Source organism: Trachemys scripta, chromosome 1 (assembly GCF_013100865.1).
Source record: "Trachemys scripta elegans isolate TJP31775 chromosome 1, CAS_Tse_1.0, whole genome shotgun sequence".
Lineage (NCBI taxonomy): Eukaryota > Metazoa > Chordata > Testudines > Emydidae > Trachemys > Trachemys scripta.
Genome location: NC_048298.1, coordinates 217,220,942 through 217,241,689, shown reverse-complemented (window position 1 = coordinate 217,241,689; position 20,748 = coordinate 217,220,942). Strand labels below are relative to the sequence as shown.

Here is a 20,748-nt window from a genome sequence, read left to right as displayed (position 1 = left end):
TTTCCAGAGTCCGCCAGAATCCCTGATGTTTTAGAGTATCTACTTTATCCTTAAGTCTTCAGGTCTTGTGTTCAGTTCCCTATGGGTGCATTTAGCAGCAGTCAACTCTTTCCATCTTCCAGTGGCTAACCATATGATCTTCATGCATCCTGTCACAACTAGATTTTTGAAGGGGATGCTCGGATCCTTTCTACCAGTGGTGAAGTTTGCACCTCAGTAGGGGCTCAATTTTATTCTGTCAGCTCTCACTAAGACTCCCTTTGAGCTGCTGGCTACATGCTCTGTGTCCCATCTGTCCATGAAAGTGGCCTTTCTGATAGCTACAAGGTCAGCCAGAAGAGTTAGTGAACTGGGAGTGCTTATGGTGGGCCCACCATATACTGCCTTCTATAAAGAAAAGGTCTCGCTTTGCCCCACCCTTGAGTCATACTCAAGGTAGTTTCTCTGTTTCCTATGAGTCAGGTCATCTACATATCTGTATTTTTTTTCCTAAGCCACATGTCTCAGACAAGGAGAGAGAACTGCATTCTCTGGACACCCAGAGGGCTTTGGCCTTTTATCTGCAATGAGCAAAGGACATAAGAAAGACACCTTAAACTATTTGTTTCCATAGCAGAGGTATCAGGACATCAACCTGTATCAGTGGAGAGACTTTCAAAATGGATTTCGGGTTGTATTACCTTTTCTTACCAGCTATTTGGCATCCCCTCCTGTCCCCAGAAGGGGTAAAGGCTCATTCCACAGAGGGCAAGCCACTTCAGCTGCATCTCTGAGAGACGTACCCTTACTACAGATATGTAGGGTAGCTACTTGGAGCTGTTTGTGTACCTTCCCAAGCCATTACGACCTTGTACAGTTGTCAGCTCTGGCTTTTGGGGACAGCAGTACTACAGTCAGCTATCACTTCTGCATCCTCACAATCATCACCTGTTTGATGACTGCTTGTTAGGGTTCATCACTTGAAGAAGAAGAAATGGAGGATACTTACCCGAAACTGGAGGTTCTTTAAGATGTGTGGTCCTTATCTGTATTCCGCTACCCACCCTCCGTCCTCTGTGCTGTGGATTGGTTACTGTGGTAAGTGGGAAACTGGAGATGTCTGCCCACCCCAGCCTTTATGCTGTTGGTTGGGAGCACAAGGAGAGGTACCATGCATGTGCGAGCCCACAGACACTACTTGCAAGAAACTCTGGACTGAGTCATGTGGTGTGCATGCGTATCCCACATGCAGAATATAGATAGGGATCACACTTCTTGAAGAACCTCCAGTTACAGGTAAATAACTACCATTTGCTAAGCCTGCCTTGTTGTTCCCTGATACTGTTTTCAGGTCCCTATTAGTGATCTCAGAGCACCAACCATTGGTCTGCCTTCAACTACAGAGTAAAGGAAAAGTCTGGGAAGGCAGAGAATAACATTTTTTTTTTTAAAACCTCTAATCCCCAAATGAGACCTTTATGATAACAAAAATTACATTAATTAAAATATAGCTTCGGTCATGAGAACTGCACGTTTAAAAAAAAAAAAAAAAGAAAAACTTAAAACTTGCATAATATTGCATATTGTGATGAAACTCTAAAAATCCCAAGCTCAGTAGTTTACATTTTCTCTGGCCCCTGTAGGGTTTTTGGAGCATTTTTGTTTGTATTTCATGGGCATATTTGCATTCTCCCTCAAGCAAATCTGAGAGCAGCTGTGCTTGTGCATGTGAGGTTGGGCAGTACATTCAGCTCGTCTCAAAGCTGACCCTTATGCTCAGTGTACTGAGCATGCTCAGAAGTGGTGTTTTAATTGCCTGTAGTATTTCTCTCTCGTCCCACACTTCTCAAATCCTACTGTCACTAAGTCTATGTTCCCTATTGAACGTGCATATGCCAGCTTTCAGCCTCTGAACTTCAGCCATTTTTTACTTTTGGCCTGTTCCAAAAAGAGTGGGTGTGTTTTGTTTTATTTTGTTTTTCAGGGTCCGAGCATACATTTGCTTTCCCTACCTACCTCTTACAAGAGGTTTCCCAAACTTCTTACAATCAATGAATGTATTGACAGAGATGTAACTTTTACAGAATGCACATTTAAAGTCTTGTGAAAAACCTCAGTTTTTCAGAAATAATTTTTTTTCTTCCTGTTACAGGCTTTTGGAGATGTATATTTTATAGTGACTACGCTCAAAAAGTAATACTTTCATTAGGCTGTATACCAAAAACGGAAGTCTCTATTGATGTAGTAATTTAACATTTTTCTGAAAAAACTAAATTTCTGAAACATCGAACAGTGTTCTAGGCATTTTGCCCATTCCCATCCATGAATAACATGTACTGATGGGCTTGCATTCCATACTCCAGTAGGTGGTATCAAATTATTGCTTTCTGGGTCAAAAGGCCAACTGCTGCTTATTTGAATATCAAAATTTACTTTGAAAAAATTTAAGTGCTCCTGTAAAGTGCAGAGGAGGGAGGTTCACAGAGGAGATAACAAAACTTTCACTGTAGTTCATAAGTGAACCCAGATTTAAGATGGCAGCATACACCTTCCAATAAAATAACTGCTATTCACTGTTATGTATAAAACTACTGCTGTGTTATTTCTTTACATAATATAAGTGTGCTGCTATGTTACAACCTTTATTTGAATTTACTGTACATCTCAGAATGTTTGTCACATTCAGTAAAGCAAAAAGGAATTTCACAGGGAAAATACCAAAGGTGGATTTAAATACAGTTTTAGGCTTTTCTTGAAATTTGCATCTAAGTAACCATTGGTAATGGGGTATAAATACACTGGTGCAATCCCACATAGGGTAGACCTACTGCATTGGTGCAAAATGGGACACCAGTAACTGACCATGCACTGGTGTAGCTACATCAGTACAAAAAAACCTCCAGTATACACCAAATATGAGATAATTTTATTCCTACATAGAATCTCCAACAAGAAATCTTTGCAAATAGTTGCAAATGCATGGGACAGGTACCTTGAGCCTGATGCAGATAGGACAACCATTTTCCAACAGTGGAGATTGAAACAGCACTGGATGGAATGCTGCCACTGAGTTCAAGAAACGTTCAATTGAGAAAGAAGAGTATCTGTACATTCAAATAGTAATGAAAATTAGGGCTATCAAGTGATTAATCACGCTGTTAAACAATAATAGAATACCATTTATTTAAATATTTTTGGATATTTTCCACATTTTCAATATTTTGATTTCAATTTCAACACAGAATACAAAGTGCACAGTGCTCACTTTATATTTATTTTTATTATGAATATTTGTACTGTAAAAACAAAAGAAATAGTATTTTTCAATTCACTTAAGCAAGTACTGTAGTGCAGTCTCTTTATCATGAAAGTTGAACTTACAAATGCATAATTATTCACAAAAAAAACTTCATTCAAAAATAAAACAATGTCAAACTTTAGAGTCTACAAGTTCACCCAGTCCTCCTCCTTGTTCAGCCAGTCGCTCAGACAAGCAAGTTTATTTACATGTGCAGGAGATAATGCTGACGGCTTCTGGTTTACAGTGTCACCTGAAAGTGAGAACAGGTGTTTGCATGGCATTGTTGTAGCTGGTGTTACAAGATGTTTACATGCCAGATGCGCTAAAGATTCATATGTACCTTCATGCTTCAACTACCATTCCAGAGGACATGTGTCCATGCTGATTACGGGTTCTGCTCGATAACGATCCACCAGCAGAAGGATGATTTTCTTTTTTGGTGGCTTGGGTTCTGTAGTTTCTGCATCAGAGTGTTGTTCTTTTAAGACTTCTGAAAGCATGCTTCACACCTCGTCCCTCCCAGATTTTGGAAGGCACTTCAGATTCTTAAACCTTGGGTCGAGTGCTGTAGCTATCTTTAGTACCAATGTGAGATTTCCTTCTTTGCATTTTGCCAAATCTGCAGTGAAAGTGTTCTTAAAACAAACATGTGCTGGGTCATCATCTGAGACTGATGTAGCATGAAATATATGGCAGAATACTGGTCGAACACAGACAGGAGACATACAACTCTCCCCCAAGGAGTTCGGTCACAAATTTAATTAACAATTTTTTTTTTTTTTTAATGAGCGTCATCAGCATGGAAGCATGTCCTCTGGAACGGTGACTGAAGCATAAAGGGGCATACGAATGTTCAGCATGTCTGGAGCGTAAATACCTTGCAATGCTGGCTACAAAAGTGCCATGTGAACACCTGTTCTTACTTTCAGGTGACATTGTAAATAAGAAGTGGGTAGCATTATCTCCCATAAATGTAAACAGACTTGTTTGTCTTAGTGATTGGCTGAACAAGAAGTAGGACTGAGTGGCCTTGTAAGCACTAAAGTTTTACATTGTTTTGTTTTGAGTGCAGTTATGTAATAAAAATCTACATTTAAAGAATAAAAATCTTTCACAATAAAGAGATTGCGCTACAGTACTTCTATGAGGTGAATTGGAAAATACTATTTCTTTTATCATTTTTACAGTGGAAATATTTGTAATAAAAATAATATAAAGTGAGCACTGTACATGTTATATTCTGTGTTGTAATTGAAATCAAGATATTTGAAAATGTAGAAAAACATCCAATCATATTTAATAAATTTCTATTGGTATTCTATTGTTTAACAGTGCAATTAAAACTGTGATTAATCATGATTCATTTTTTTGAGTTAATTGCATGAGTTAACTGTGATTAATCGACAGCCCTAATGAGAATAAGACAAAAATCTCTCATCTCACCACCAAGTGTGGTTTTTTGTCTTTAATGTACTATCGCTTACAAAAAACTATGTTAAAAGAACATTATTTATGTTGCAAGGTCAAGCACTAAGAAGCACTCCAAGAATGATCAGGAGGTGCCTTATACCGATTCCATAGTTAGGGTTACGTTTTGAAATGGGCTTGAAGTGGGGCATAAATTCCTGCATTTCCAAGCATGTGGCCAATTAGCATGAAATGCCATATGAGGCTAGTTTTTATGACCCTTGAATTTTCTGTATGGTGTTTGTTTGGTTTCTCCTAATGCATTTTTAATAGGTTTTCTTGAATTTGGGCTCTGGCTGTAATTTTTCCAGGGAAGTTCTACTTGTCTTTTTTGACTAGTGTCTTTCTAAAAAAAAAAAAAAAAAAAAATTCTGGATACCCCAAACTTGATAGAAAGGTGTGTCCTCAGTACATGTGATGCAACAAGTAGTTTTCGTTATTTTAAAAAAAAGGGAGGGTGTGAAGGGGTCATTTTTAGCCTATAATCATGCTGCTAGTTTATGTGCTGTGTGACTAAATTTAATTGAGCGGGGCCAGGAAAACCTGATTGATGCACACATTCTCCTGTCAAGAGCTACACATTCTTTTAGATTTTATCCCATAACAGAGAAAGTTTCATACATAGCTGCTGATACGCAAAGATTCATGCACAGCTGCTGACAGATAAAATCTTCTCCAGCTGCAGCAATACTTCTGCCTCTCCTCTGCCCCACGCTTGTCCTGTTTAAGAATTTAAAATAACCCAAAAACCTAGGAAATTAATAAACAAACTTCATTGTGAAGGTGTTAGAGTTTCTACTCATAACATACTTGAGACAAACTCACAAAACCAAAGAAATGAAGTTAAGTAACTTAACACTAACTTCTCCTTTATCCACAGGCCATACCTAACCATTACTACGGCTACCATAACCCAGTATAGGCCATGCATTATAACTTTAACTCTGCTTTCCTAAGGATACCAGCCTTTAAGAAGAATACTTCTCTGAAGACTTCTTTACCAAATTGTCATCAACAGAGTTAAGGCTGTTCTGTGTGGCCTGTAGTGTCTAGTAGTGGAAAGGTATGTTCCGCTGGGTGGAGGAGTAGAAGATAAATGTCCTAACTTTTCATTTCTTTGTTTTCATGGGTGTCGGGTATATTGGGTGTAGCAACCCTAAATGCTTCACAAGAAAGTTTTGTACTCTCAAATAAACAGTCTTCAGATAGTTAGAGGTCCTTTTCAAGACAAGCCACGATTGTCAACATTGAGTAAGACAAGGAGATCATTGGTTTAAACAGTACCTTAAATCTCCTGCCTGAGGGCTATCAGAACAATGGTTATGTGAAAAATCTGATGTAGGAGCTTCACATTTTTGAAATGTGACCTACAGAAAGTAGCACAAAAAAGGAGGAAACATTTTAGTTAGCTCCAATGAAGAGGTACATCCAGCTCAAGGGAAACCTTGATTTCAGTTATATTTAATTAAAAAAAAAAAAAATCCTGTAGAACTAGATGAATGGAATCCTTTCAAAGAGTGACTGAGACGGATGGCCAGTAGTGCAATTACTAGGTATTGAAAAGCTTTTCCTGGGACTGGTGTAACTGTAGTTTGTGATAAGTGATTGTTCTATTTAAGAGATGAGTCTTGCCCCTAATGTGCTGGTCATAATTTTATTGCAGTAAATACACCTCTTGACACTTGGTACAATGTTTGAAAGTACATGGGGAATGTAGTTGGGTGCATACTAGACTTGAAATATGCAATAATTGGTTATAGGTTTCCATACCAGGTTTTTTTACCCCACTTCATTAACGAGATTTTTTTAAAATAATAGTTTATTGTAAGTTAACATTTAAAAAAAATCTTGCTTCAGATCTTATCACTGTCCCAGTCACTACTACTCTTCAGCTGTCTGTCAATAGTCTTTCAGCAAACTCACCTGACTGAATTTAAAATCCTTTGGTAGACCCCAGTACTGCAATTGGATTTTCACTGATGGACTTCTGGGCATGCGTAGAGTACCATTGAAGTAATCTGGATTTCAGGAGCAGGGTTGATATAATTAATTGCCATATTTATAAAATTGAATGTAATTTGTTGATTTCTTTGATCAGGATTGAACATAGAATTATCTTTTTTTTTTTTTTAACTGATTAAAATGAATATGTTTCTCTCTGGCTTTATCAGATTTGAATCTGTTTCATGAACATGACTTAAAAAAATATTAACTAAAAATGTTTGTAAGCTGAGCATTTTTAAGTATCGGGGGTAGCCGTGTTAGTCTGTATCTACAAAAACAACAAAGAGTCTGGTGGCACCTTAAAGACTAACAGATTTATTTGGGCATAAGCTTTCGTGAGTAAAAACCTCACTTCTTCAGATGCATAGAGTGAAAGCTTCAGATGCAGGCATTATATACTGACACATGGAGAGCAGGGAGTTACTTCACAAGTGGAGAACCAGTGTTGACAAGGCCAATTCAATCAGGGTGGATGTAGTCCACTCCCAATAATAGATGAGGAGGTGTCAATTCCAGGAGAGGAAAAGCTGCTTCTGTAGTGAGCCAGCCACTCCCAATCCCTATTCAAGCCCAGATTAATGGTGTTGAATTTGCAAATGAATTTTAGTTCTGCTGTTTCTCTTTGAAGTCTGTTCCTGAAGTTTTTTTGTTCAATGACAGTGACTTTTAAATCTGTGATAGAATGACCAGGGAGATTGAAGTGTTCACTTACTGGCTTGTGTATGTTACCATTCCTGATGTCCGATTTGTGTCCATTTATTCTTTTGCGGAGGGACTGTCCGGTTTGGCCAATGTACATGGCAGAGGGGCATTGCTGGCACATGATGGCATATATGACATTAGTGGATGTGCAGGTGAATGAGCCCCTGATGGTGTGGCTGATGTGGTTGGGTCCTCTGATGCTGTTGCCAGAGTAGATATGGGGACAGAGTAGGCAACGAGGTTTGCTACAGGGATAGGTTCCTGGGTTGGTGTTTCTGTGGTGTGGTGTGTAGTTGCTGGTGAGTATTTGCTTCAGGTTGGGGGGTTGTCTGTAAGCGAGGACTGGCCTGCCTCCCAAGGTCTGTGAGAGTGAGGGATCATTTTCCAGGATAGGTTGTAGATCGTGGATAATGCGCTGGAGAGGTTTTAGCTGGGGGCTGTATGTGATGGCCAGTGGTGTTCTGTTATTGTCCTTGTTGGGCCTGTCCTGTAGTAGGTGATTTCTGGGTACCCGTCTTGCTCTGTCAATCTGTTTCCTCACTTCCCCAGGTGAGTATTGTAGTTTTACGAATGCTTGATAAAGATCTTGTAGGTGTTTGTCTCTGTCTGAGGGGTTGGAGCAAATTCGGTTGTATCTTAGGGCTTGGCTGTAGACAATGGATCGTATGATGTGTCTTGGATGGAAGCTGGAGGCATATAGGTACGTATAGCGGTCAGTAGGTTTCCGGTATAGGGTGGTGTTTATGTGACCATCACTTATTTGTACTGTAGTGTCCAGGAAGTGGATCTCTTGTGTGGACTGGTCCAGGCTGAGGTTGATGGTGGGGTGGAAATTGTTGAAGTCCAGGTGGAATTCTTCAAGGGCCTCCTTTCTGTGGGTCCATATGATGAAGATGTCATCAATGTAGCGCAAGTAGAGGAGGGGCACTAGGGGACGAGAGCTGAGCATTTTTAAGTTATTCAGCATGGCAGTATTCTTGATTAATTACCAACATTCCTAAGAACTGAGGGAAAATTATGGCAAATTTTATATTGCACCTACAAAACTTTCTTCCTCGTGCATATTTCCACTTTTACTGAAAGAGCTGTCAGAGTGTTGGTAATTGATTGACAAGAACGTGGTTGTTTACATCAGGTTTCCTGTAGACATGGCATTCCAGATTTTCGCTAGGGAACACATACTGAAACAAACTTCTGGACATTTTTTTTAAATTTATATATAATTTATATATATAGAACAAATACATAGCTTTGAAGGATTTTTGTTCACACTCTAAAATAAAAAGGTTTCTTGGTTTTTTTTGTGTCTTAATTATTTTAAGCTATTTTAACAATATGGGCTAGGCTTTTTAGATTTTAACCTTTAGGGTCATATCCTAGAAACTCTACTTAGGTAAATAGTCCCACTAAGGTGCACTGACCCTGATTCTGTACTCCTGCTGTCTCCTTTTACATATACAAAAACTTAAAACTGACATGTTTTCAGAAGTGATGGACAAACCTCAGTATCAGGAGATTTATTTCTGTTTAGTTGCCTATCAGAATTGTTTGGCTTTACAAAATTAGGACCGGATTCTGCCACCCCTAGGCTGTGTTTACACTGCAGAGATTATACCCGCATAGCTATGTTGGCACAACCCCTGAGCGTAAATGCAGCTTGCACTGACAGAAGGGGTAGTGTAGGAATGCCACCTTCCCAAATGAAGTTAACTATGTTAACAGAAGCCTTCTTCTGTTGACATAGCTGCATCTACACTGGAAGTTGGCCAGCATAGCTTACGCTGACAGTTTTGTCAACAAACTTAGTGTGGTTGGCAGATTTTGTCCCTTAGGCCTTTGAGATCATGGGAATTTGGGTCTTCCAGGTCTGGGTAAAATGAGGATGTTCAGAGGCATGTCAGAATGAAAAGGAGGCAAAAAGGAAACTGTTCAAACTGAATTTAAATTTAAGAAACTTGATTTGTTAGGAAACTAAAAAGAACTCCGCTCTAGAGGGGAGTAGTGTTTATGCAAATAAACTCCATGACTTAGGCATTCCTCAACTCATAATATTCAAGATAAGTGTGTTCATTTCTACTTCTCTGACCGTCACCATACCACCGTAAGGCTGAAGTACTGTCTTGAATAATTCTTGGTTTGCGGATAGGCTGTTACGGCTTGTGTTTTGTTTTCAGACAAAAGAAATAAGTTGTTGGAGTGGTGGGACTGGGAGGGCTTGGCTTCTTCCCAGTAGTACTTGTATAATGGCTGCTCCTGGCGGCAACTGTTCTGCTCCAGCCCCATATTTTTTGGACTCGTGACTTATTTATTCCTGTCCTTGAGTTGTCAGTCATGGAGTGCCAAATATTTTCTGCCCCTTAAAGATTTTTCTTAGCTGAATGATATACAGTCACTTGGAGAATAGCTTGGCTCTATACACTGTGGGACTTGTTGATGGCTCAAAACATTCCCAAAATCCTGACTGGGGAGAATAAGAAATAAAGGGGACTACTTCCTTCAGAATAGAAGGCAGATTCTTAGGCTACACAAACAGCACTCAGACTGCTTCCTTGGAACAGCAGCCAACGAGTTTCAAGTTAACTGCATCTAGTCGTCTTAAAACTATTAATTTTATTCCCACATCTTTATAATATCTTTATAATATGAATTATAGTAGCTCAAAACTGCTAAAATATCATGGCGGACATTGTCCACTCTAATTAATTATGATAGTTGTGATGATTAGTTTTGATAATTCTTCGTTTGCTATTTAAAAAAATTCAGATGTAAATTAGGATCTAATTTAAAGCCAACAAAGAGAGGAAGTTGAGAGTAAACTCCCCAATTGTATCCTTATGTCATCTTTTGAATCTGTCTGCAACATATATGGTACCATGTGGAAGAAGTCATTAAGTACCTGTTAAATGCCCAACATAATGGGGTGTATGTGTAAGTTAAGGATGTTAAGCTATAGATCTGAACATATTCACTTATATGAGACCATAAATGGATGCTTGCAAGTTTTTGTGGTTTATTTCACGTATACAAATAGTTTTAAGAATAAAAGTAGCTTAGTGCTAGTGGTCTGGGAGTGATTTTCCTCAACAGTTATTCCACAGTGTTTTTTCCCTGTTACTTACCTATTTCTTATGCATGCTCTCATTTTTTTTTCCCCAAGAGTTTCCAATATACAGCAGCAGCTGGCCTTGCTAGATAATGAATCTTGGCCAGGAATGGCTGAGGCGGACAGGGACCGTCTTCAGCTCATCAAGGAGAAAGAGGCTCTCCTTCAGGAACTGCAGCTCATCAGTCAGCAGAGACGATCCCCAGAATACATTGCACGTTTGGAGGAAGAAAAAAGGCGCTTGGAGAATGAAATTCAGCAGGCTCGGGCCAGTTCTGCTCAGGGGGCCACTGAAAGGTTTGGGGACTTAACAGATTATTTTCTTATCTACCATAGGATGCAGCTGCATAGATTCCAAGTGAAGAGCTGGTGCAGTTTACCAGCTTTATATGAGATCAAAGCACTACAGTGGTTATTTGTGCACTTTGCCTACAAAAGGGCCTGGGGTCCCAGTCAGCACTTCCTGACCATGCCACTGTTTAGATCCAATCTTCTGAAAGCTTTCCTGTAAGCGGTATTAGAGTGAAATTGACAAGACTAGTCACTTTCCCTTTTCCTATTCAGATCTCGGGAGTGCAGCAGAACTGATAAGAATCATGTCAGTTTTTCATTTATCTTTGGAAAAGCTCTGAGCTGCAGAGACATGCCATTGAGCTACTCAGGATGAATGGGGACCCAAACAATGGTGACCAGAGATGATGGGGATAGTTGGTTGGCACCTGGGGTTAAGTTAGTGATTGAGGTCACGTCCCCAGAAACAGCAGTGACCTCAGAACAGAGGCCAGCCCTGCCCACAGCAGTAGCCCCAGGACTCGGGAAGTTTAAAGATGACCTTTATGCTGTAGTTGTACACACATCTTTCCCATTGACCTGTGCAGTGTACAGTTTGGCTGGACCCAAATGTGGCCCTAAGATTTTGTTGAGTATGCTATATAAAAATTTTGTGTATTTAAAACCAATATGAAGGTCTCTGTTATTAAAAATGAAAACATTCTTCACTTGGGGGAAGTACACCTCTACCCCGATATAACGCAATCTGATATAACACGAATTCAGATATAACGCAGTAAAACAGTGCACCGGTGAATCAAAGCAAGTTCGATATAACGCGGTTTCACCTATAACGCGGGAAGATTTTTTGGCTCCTGAGGACAGCGTTATATCAGGGTACAGGTGTATTGTTCTTTTCAAGGTGCCATAAATTGTCACCGAATTTAAGGAACAGACTATAATTCCGGCCAAGTATGTCAATAAACTGTGTATATTATAAAATGCCTCCAATTAGAGGGACAGAGCTTCTGTCTAAAACTCATTTCTCCTAATACTCTAATAATGTTGCTAAGCTTTACGGTGAACTTTTTCTTACACCAGAGAAAATATTTCTGTCCACTTAGTTCTTCCATGCAAGCAGCTAGCATCTGTGAGACGTTTTCCCAGATTTTCTGTGCATTCTTTTGGTTTTTGTCACAGGTTGAGGCATGAATTCATGGAAAAAAGCCAACTTTGACACTTGAGGACACTACACTGAGCAATATTAATACAATCTTGTCTAAACATTAATGCTTACGTGATTAAGTTGATCTTTATAAATAATTGAAAATGGCCCCATATCTGAGTTTGTAGAACTCAATTTGACTTGATCAGGCTTACTTCAGGCAGTAAATCCAAATGGTGATAGAGAATTCATAGCTGATTAAATAAATACAGTTGATGTTTTGTATGACATTATTTGTGATTTTTGCAATATTGGCACTCGAGCCTAGAAAATGACAGAGAAGGGAGTTCACTTTACACTGCAGTGTAGTAAATTTTATTTGTTGTTTTTGGGATCTCATGTTAGGTAGCACATACTGTGCTGGCAAAAAGAGCAAGCTCTTTTTCCATGTTGTAGTCTGTGCTGTGGAAACCAACATTCCAGGGTGATATTTGATATTTCAGATTCTAGCAAGAAATTGAGCAAAAGTTAGCACAATATTTAAGGATGCTGTATTTTTTATAATAAGAGAGAGAACACCACCAGAGACTAGACTAATTATTCTGTCCGTCAGAGACAGAAAACATTTATCATTGGAGGATCTCCTTCCATATCCCATCTCTTTCCCCCAGCTTGCAAAAAAGGGTTGATGTTTAAGCACATTTAATAAGAGTTCTGTTGTTACTGATTTTAAAATGTAACGTTAAGCACATGAAGAGCTAGCATAACTTAAAACTCATACAGAGAACTACACAGGGGCTTCAAGATTATGCTGTGTAGAGAAAGTAGCTTTTTCTTGTTTCTTTAAATAGCTATAATATGAGTGGTTAAGGCTAACTTTTAATTTTTAATTTCACTCATCCAAAAGATTCCCCTTTACTACCCTCTCTGTCAAAACCCCTGTATCTTATTAACTGTTTTTCCAGTCAAGGAGGGTTTGATGGGACTTTCTGTGGAGCCAGAAACACTGCCCTTGGCTAAGTCAGAGAGCTCTGGACACCCACCCCTTTGTTCCCCTGCATTCCAAATATCAGCCAGTTTGGGAGCCTTGAGGACTGAGGAAGTATCAGGTCTGGGCTGCAGAATGGAGACATATTATGCCAATAATATGCCAAGAAACAGAACAAATTACCCCCCTGATTTTAATCTGTGGAGGGAAAGGTTTTAATTTGGAGTTAAAAGAATAAAACTCCAGAAAAAACATAGAGAACTCTGTATTTCTGGTAGAGAATAAATGGAGGGATTGGAACAAATGCTGCATCTTTTTAAAATAAAGTTTAATAGTTTCAAAATGTAATCAGGGTACCTTACAAGCATATAGTACTGGCAAAGTTATGATGACTCCGTTTGTGTTCGGGCAGTAATGCTGAGTAATTTGGCCACTTGCTTTTGCCTCGGTAAAGAAACAATAATGGTCACTTTTTCCTCAAGAAGAAAGAAGTTTTTATCGTAGTTTAATGTTTTAAATGCTTCTAACTTCTGTTTGAAGGAGAACAATACAAGAAATATATTAACAAATATTAAATTATAATTACAGTTTACTACAGCATATTCACTCTTGGGGCATTACTTGAAGGTCAGTTCGATACTTATCCTTTTTCCCAGTGGTTCCTCACTCCTCTCCTGCCACAGTATATCTGAGTGAAAGCCAGGATCACAGAGTTCGGTGATAAACTGCTTAACAGAACAGAAGTTCTCCAAAAAAAATTTCTTTTCCTTTTGAAGTTTGACTTTCAATCTGTATGGGTAATTGAGGTACTGGCGAATATTCACCCACGAAAGCTTATGCTCCAATATGTCTGTTAGTCTATAAGGTGCCACAGGACTCTGTCGCTTTTTACAGATCCAGACTAACACGGCTACCCCTCTGATACTTGTTTTTAATCAGCTGCTCCTGCCTCTTACATGTCAGCTTAGGTACCTTTATGGTTGGCCTAGGCAATTTCTGTTGTGTACCTTCACCACCATAGCCCTTGTGTTTTCTTTTGGTTCCTTATTCCTCAGTTACTGCAGTTCTCTAAGTGCTATATAAGGCTCTCAGTTCCTATGCTCTCAATGGGAGTTCCGTCATGGATTAAACACTGTGTATTGCCCTAAGTGAACTAATTCTGTTTGTTAAAAAAGGATTCATTGTTTACTCCCAATACAACAAGAACTGTCTCTTCTTCTGTGTTTGGAAAGCTCTTAGCACATTTTGAACACTACTGCAATATAACCAAAGAAGAAAAATAATAATTGCAATTTTTAATTATAGGATACTGTTACAGGAGAAGAGAAATTGTTTGCTTTTGCAGCTGGAAGAAGCAACTCGTTTAGCCTCCTATTTACACTCCCAGTTAAAAAGGTGAGTTCTTTAGAGAAAACAATATTTTAAAAAATTTAATAAATTTTGAATTCAACAGAAAAAAAGTAAAAGTACAAACAGAACAGACCATTTTACTTTTTCGTACTTCTTTTGTATGTTTGTAATATAAGTAAACGATGGGCATTGGTTCTTACTTTGTTGATCTGTTTTCTTTAAGTACATTTTCGGCACTGAAAGGCATTCACAGCTTGCAGTTTAGCAAAGTATTTGATGTGTCGTAAATTCAGTGGTTTGGATAGAGTGTTATTAAAAAGGAGAAAAGTACTTTTCACTTTTAATAATAGCTATCTGGACTGCCTGGTTTGAAAGTTAGTGAGATCTGTCTGTATAATATGTGGAAAGGAGAAATACAGCTGAACCCATTTTATGATTGTTTTTGTTTATAAATAAAAAATTATACACAAACAAGATTAAGCCTTTAAACTATGCATGACAAAAGACAGAAAATTCAGTTATATTCAGGGTGTCATTCTTAAGCCCACATTAGTGATTGCTTGTTTCTTAAGCATTGATGGTCTCTGGTGCTGTACCGGAAAACAACACAGAAGAATAAATTGACAGTATAAATCAGACACGCAACTCCTCGGTGACAAGAGGAAGGTAAATGGGGAGTCAATATATAATCAGTGAGGCAGCATTTTACGGACATGGGCTATGTTTTGTGGGAGAAGTTAATTTTGAGGAGGGATGTGAAAGAAGAAACAATAGGCGCTTGATGCACTGGAGTTTGGGCTAAGAAGAAACAGAAAAGGTAGTGATGCGCCTTCCCAGCATCCACTATCAGAACTGTCTCTTTCCAATCTGCCAGTTTTATGCAAATCTTACAATTTTCAGCTGAAGGAAAAACATGAGTACAGTGGCAACAGCAGCAAGACAACCACTATTGCTACCCACAGTCCAACCAACCCCCTCTTCCCCCCCCCCCAAACTCTGAAGAGCGGAAGAGAGAAATGAGGTCAGGGTTCATTTCTGGCATAAAAGGGTAAACAGAATAGTCAGAAGTGAGAAAGAGATAAAATGTAAGAGGATAAAATGTGCTTGGAACATTCTAACAGATTCACTACTCTGACATTCCAAGACAATACTCACTCAGAGTAGGGGTTTGCATGCTATGGAGGAGACAGAGGATGTCACCCTCTAAACGTGAAGATGTTCTGAGATCTACAGAGAAATCCTACAAGTTTGAGAGTATCTCCGTGAGGGATCAGCCTCCTGGGCTGGCTCTTGAGGAGGACCCGTTATCCCACCAGCACACCACCTGCAGGAGCCTAGCTCCTGTTGGTTCACACTTTACCCACAGCTATACTCTTATCTCCACATTTGGAGAGTGGCAGAGGAATGGGGTTAGTGCTGAAATTGCAACTTGAAAGCTCCCACAAGGTTTTCAAATGGGAATTCTGTGAGTTTGCTTGCATATAAAGCTGTATAGAGTGACTGTTTCCTTGTTCTGCTGATGTCCCACTCCTTCTGAACCAAGTTATTGGACTCAATTCAGAAGCAACTGATTGAAATATAATGGCTTGTGATATACAGGAGTTCAGACTAGAGAACTAATGATCCCTTCTAGCTTTAAACTCCATGAATCTATGACTTTCCCTCACCAGTCCTCTCTCTTTCCACCAAAACCCACAGAGAGCCATCTGCAGATTTGAGGAAAGGGATGTGATGATCCTTCTTGCTCCACTTTATTTATACTACTTTCATCACCTTTAGCCTAAAGGCAAGGGAGGAGAAGAAAGATGGCCCTTAACCTAAGTATTACAATGCTGAATGCATGTAAAATCCTCTATCTTAATGTGGGTTATTATTTTTCTATCTGTGCTGTGTTTCTAGCTATATAATTCATATATTAATGGATCTTTTTCTGTTTTAGTTTATCTGCTAGCACCCTCACAATGTCTTCTGGCAGCAGTAGGGGATCACTGGCATCCAGCCGAGGATCACTGGCGTCCAGCAGAGGGTCTCTAAGCTCTGTCAGCTTCACGGACATCTATGGCCTCCCACAGTATGACAAATCAGACAGTGTTACTGACTATGCACAACATCTGCGCTTTGACCTGATTCCATTTGATTCTCTCAGTAAAGATGTGCAGTACTCTGATTCCACTGGACATTGTAACTTCAATAAACAAAGGAGGTCCTTGGATACTCCTCAATCCCTGGCATCCCTGTCATCACGGTCCTCCTTGTCATCGTTGTCCCCTCCAAGTTCCCCTCTGGACACCCCCTTCCTTTCTGCTTCTCGGGATTCTCCACTTGCCCAGATGTCAGAAGGATTTGAGGAGATAGCGGGTGTAGGAGCCCTAGAAATGCGCAGAGCTCGGGCCTCGGTTTTGGGTGACGATGCCCAAGGAACAACTTCATCACAGACGCCTGCCTACCCCGTGGATGATGGACTGCAAGAAATGGGACCACACCTGGCAAACATCCAAACTGGTGGAGGTGAGTTTGTTTTCTTCATTGCCATTTTGTCTCACCTAATCTTCAAGGGATAATGAAAAACACAAGAAAAATGTAAGCATGGCATTTTAATCTGCTATCAGTTCGATTTATTTTTTAATTTAATTTTTAAAAAAACAATTCTACATCTGATGTTTTGTTCAAAGGTGAAGTGCAGAGCGTGTATGTAGTAATTCTTTTAGACTTTAACATAAATTGTTAATGGAAACGTCAGTACTTTTTCTGAAAATATGCCAATTTTGTTGATTAAAAATAATAGGCCTGCATGCTTACGTCTTAGGAAAAATCCTGAATGAGAGAACCTGAACAGTCTTAGACTGTGCCAGCTGATATCACTTCTATTTGTGTGCCAAAAACACTTAGTAATAGCAGTAAGTTTGATGGAGGAAAATGGGGATGCAACCTGAACTGGCTGAACTAGGAACAAACAATGACCGAACACAAGTAACAGCAGTAACTACCCCTTTTAAATTTACCTTGTTCATGCAGATCAGACCCTTTTGTTTTACAATTGTATGAGGCAGGCAAACACAACGGCTTGTAAGTCTATGGTGTTACTGTATTCCTTGATTTGTGTGCGCATGGTATGTAATGTCTACGTGTGAGTGTTATTTACCCCAGAATTGGGGTGGATGGGTGCCACCCAGCACCTATTCTGTTTACGTGAACTGACATGCATACAGGAGTTTAGGGGGAAGACAAACAAGTGAGCTGGTTGAGACCATTAGGGATTACCAGATCTTGAAGTGTAGGAGGGTGGGGGGCAGTTATACTCTTACAATAACTCTACTCTAAAATCTGTAGTTACCACAACACACTTTCAAAAATATATATCATTTATACTGAAATAGTTACTATTCCACTTGTATTGCAAATGATCACAATAGATCATTCATTATGGGTGCTCCCCACATATAAACCATTACCAGTTACCTTTGAGAACTCATGGAAGATGGGTGAGGTCCCAGAGAACTGGAGAAGGACATGCATAGTACCTGCCTTTAAAATGGGGAACAAAGAGCGCTTGGGGAATTATAGACCAGTCAGCCTAACTTCAATACCTGGAGAGATTCTGGAACAAATTTATTAAATACCTAAAGGGTCCAAGGGTTATAAGGAATAGTCATCATGGATTTGTCAAGAACAAGTCAGACCAAACCAACCTAATTTCTTTCTTTGACAGAGTTACTGGCTTAATGAATTGCGGGGTGGGGGGGAGAGCTGTAGATATGATCTAGCTTGATTTTAATAAGGCTTTTGACATAGTCCTACATGATATTTTCTTATGTAAACTAAGGAAATATGGTATAGATTAATGTGGTATAACGTGGGAATAGAACTTGTTAAAAGACCATATTCAAAAAGTAGTTATCAATGGTTGCTATCAAACTGGGAGGACATATCTAGTGAGGTCCTGTGTGGGTCAGTCCTGTGTCTGGTACCATTCCATATTTTCATTTCTGACTTGGATAATGGAGTGCTTATAAAATTTGCGGATGAAACCAAGCTAGGAGTGGTTGCAAGCACTTTGGAGAACAGAATTAGAATGCAAAACAAACCTTGACAAATTAGAGTATTGGTCTGAAATCAACATGATGAAATTCAAGTGCAAAGTACTACACTTAAGAAAGAAAAATCAAATGCACAACTACAAAATGGGGAATAACTGGCTTGGTGGTAGCGCTGGTGAAAAGGATCTGCAGGCTATAGTGGATCACAAATTGAATATGAGTAGGGGTGTATTAAATCACGGAGAAATGACACATTTTTCACGGGTGGGTCATGGCATAAATAGCAAATTTTGCGGATGTGTTCATCCCATGCCACCCTTACTTCTGCACTGCTGCTGGCGGTGGCGCTGCCTTCGGAGCTGGGTGCCCAGCCAGCAGCCGCCACTCTCTCATCACCTAGCTCTGAAGGCATAGGGTAAAAGTATATGGTATAATATAGGGTAAAAATACACAAAAGACCAGATTTTGCGGGGAAGACCAGATTTCAAGGTCCATGACGTGTTTTTCATGGCTGTGTATTTGGTAAGTCCCTACCTGTACATAGTTTCTAGAAATGAAGACCTGATTTGCGTGCTGAGCTAAGGAAGGCTGTAATGGGGCTGGGATGCTGCTTCAGTTATACTCTTCTTACCACCCCCTGTGAAGTTTTCTTTCCTGTCTTTTCTTTCATTTAAACATTCTCTTCTGTTTTTGTCACTAGAGCGCTTCCCGTTCCACTGTGTTCACCTGTTTCTTCTCTGTGTATAGCATGCAACATTTACATTGGAAGTAGAAAAACAGTAAAGGCCAAAGAATTATTCTGGTGTTGTTCGTTTGAGCTGCTTTTAATGTGTGAATTTTAAAACAAATATTTAGGAAAAAATGGTTCCCCCTTCACATTTCTTGCCGAGGCTCTTGACTCTTTTGCACTCTGTAAATTGATTGGCTTGGATAGTTTGCATTCTGTTTCATAGCGGCTGTTTTCTAGTAGCTTTTCTCAAACTTTATTGGTTCACATACCACCTGAAGAACTATTGTGAAGTGAATTGATGGAACATGATGCTCACGTACCGGCAGGGTACATATACCACAGACTGGAACTCTGAGGTTTAGAGCTAGCTTTATGGTTTTAAGTTCTTGTGCAAAGCGTTTGGTTGCTGCCACCTACTGGTGTCGTAGCATAATGCAAAGGGAACAAATTGTAATTCTGACAACACTGCAAACAACTTCCTTAAATATTCAAATAAAATAAATTGTGTAGTAATTTTGATGAACATTATTACTCATGGAAGTGGGGGAGGAACCAACAGTCACAGCAAACAGTCCGTTGTTTACTGCATGCAGCCAGTGTTCAAGATTTCTTCACACAATGTCTTGTTTATGCACTTCAGTGTTGACCGGCACCTCTGCTGCTCCTCCAGTCTGGCATCTCTCCTGAGAATATGCTAAAATATGTGGTGACTTTATGATGTGTACAAAAAGAACCTGACTGAGCCTGGAATTCAACTCACTTGCAGGAAGAGGCTTGCAAAGATCACAGGGGGGAAAAAAATCACATCTGAATAGAACATTGTTTTTAAACTTTTACATTTTTTCCTGTTTCCTCTTCCGTGAATTTTAATTTAAAGAACTTCCATCACGAATTTTGTTAGTTTAAATTATATATTAATTTAAATATAGAGGAATATTCTGCTTTCTTGTAAAGAGGGACCCAAAGAGAAAATCCATATCTACAACCCTGAACTTTGGGGGGAGTTTGGATTTAGATCCAAATGTCACTGCCCACCCTTATCTCTACAATGGGCCAAGTTAAAATCCTTGCTCCAAACATTACCAAACTTGAGGAAAATTCAGATCCAGATACAATTATTTAGGTATCTAGTTTCCATTAGAGTCTAAATAATCTTTTGTATAAAAAGTATTGGCATAGATTGAAAAATTGATTTATCACCATGTGCTTTTCATTTTGTATCTTGTTTCTCATGCGGCACAGCAGAAAAATTCACTGTAAGTGAACCTGGAATTACTTATTATGCTGGTTTTGCCTGTAATGCTTAGCGTGTTTTTGTGTGTGTGCAGTGTGTATGTTCTGTATGACTTGCATGCGGAGAAGAGGGTGGCTGAGCTACATTGGATTTTAGTTGGTATCACATTATATATGTTTAATCATACATACGATACATAAGTTTTTGCTATGTCTACTAAACATTATATTCATGGCTGCGGATGACTTCTCAGAAAAACTTTTCTGTAAGCTTCAGCTTTATTATATCTTGATAATGCCCAACAGTACCATTGCAGATTAGGGTCTGTTTGTGTCTCCATTATAAGTTTGTTTTCTGGAGACGGTTTAACTCTGCTATTAAAATGCATTTTGAGCTGATACACAGCACATAAAGTCCA

The 20,748-nt window shown here is 39.2% G+C and overlaps 1 protein-coding gene across 4 annotated transcripts in view; it reads left to right on the top strand.

Annotated features, from left to right (window-relative positions):
• Nucleotides 1–20,748, top strand: part of WWC3 (WWC family member 3) — a 150,406-nt gene that overhangs the window by 99,361 nt on the left and 30,297 nt on the right. For all 4 annotated transcript variants that reach the window (XM_034757243.1, XM_034757234.1, XM_034757225.1 and 1 more), the window contains 3 exons: nt 10,611–10,853; nt 14,285–14,374; nt 16,269–16,837. In XM_034757243.1, the coding sequence (XP_034613134.1) occupies nt 10,611–10,853; nt 14,285–14,374; nt 16,269–16,837 (902 nt within the window). The remainder of the gene's footprint in view (nt 1–10,610; nt 10,854–14,284; nt 14,375–16,268; nt 16,838–20,748) is intronic.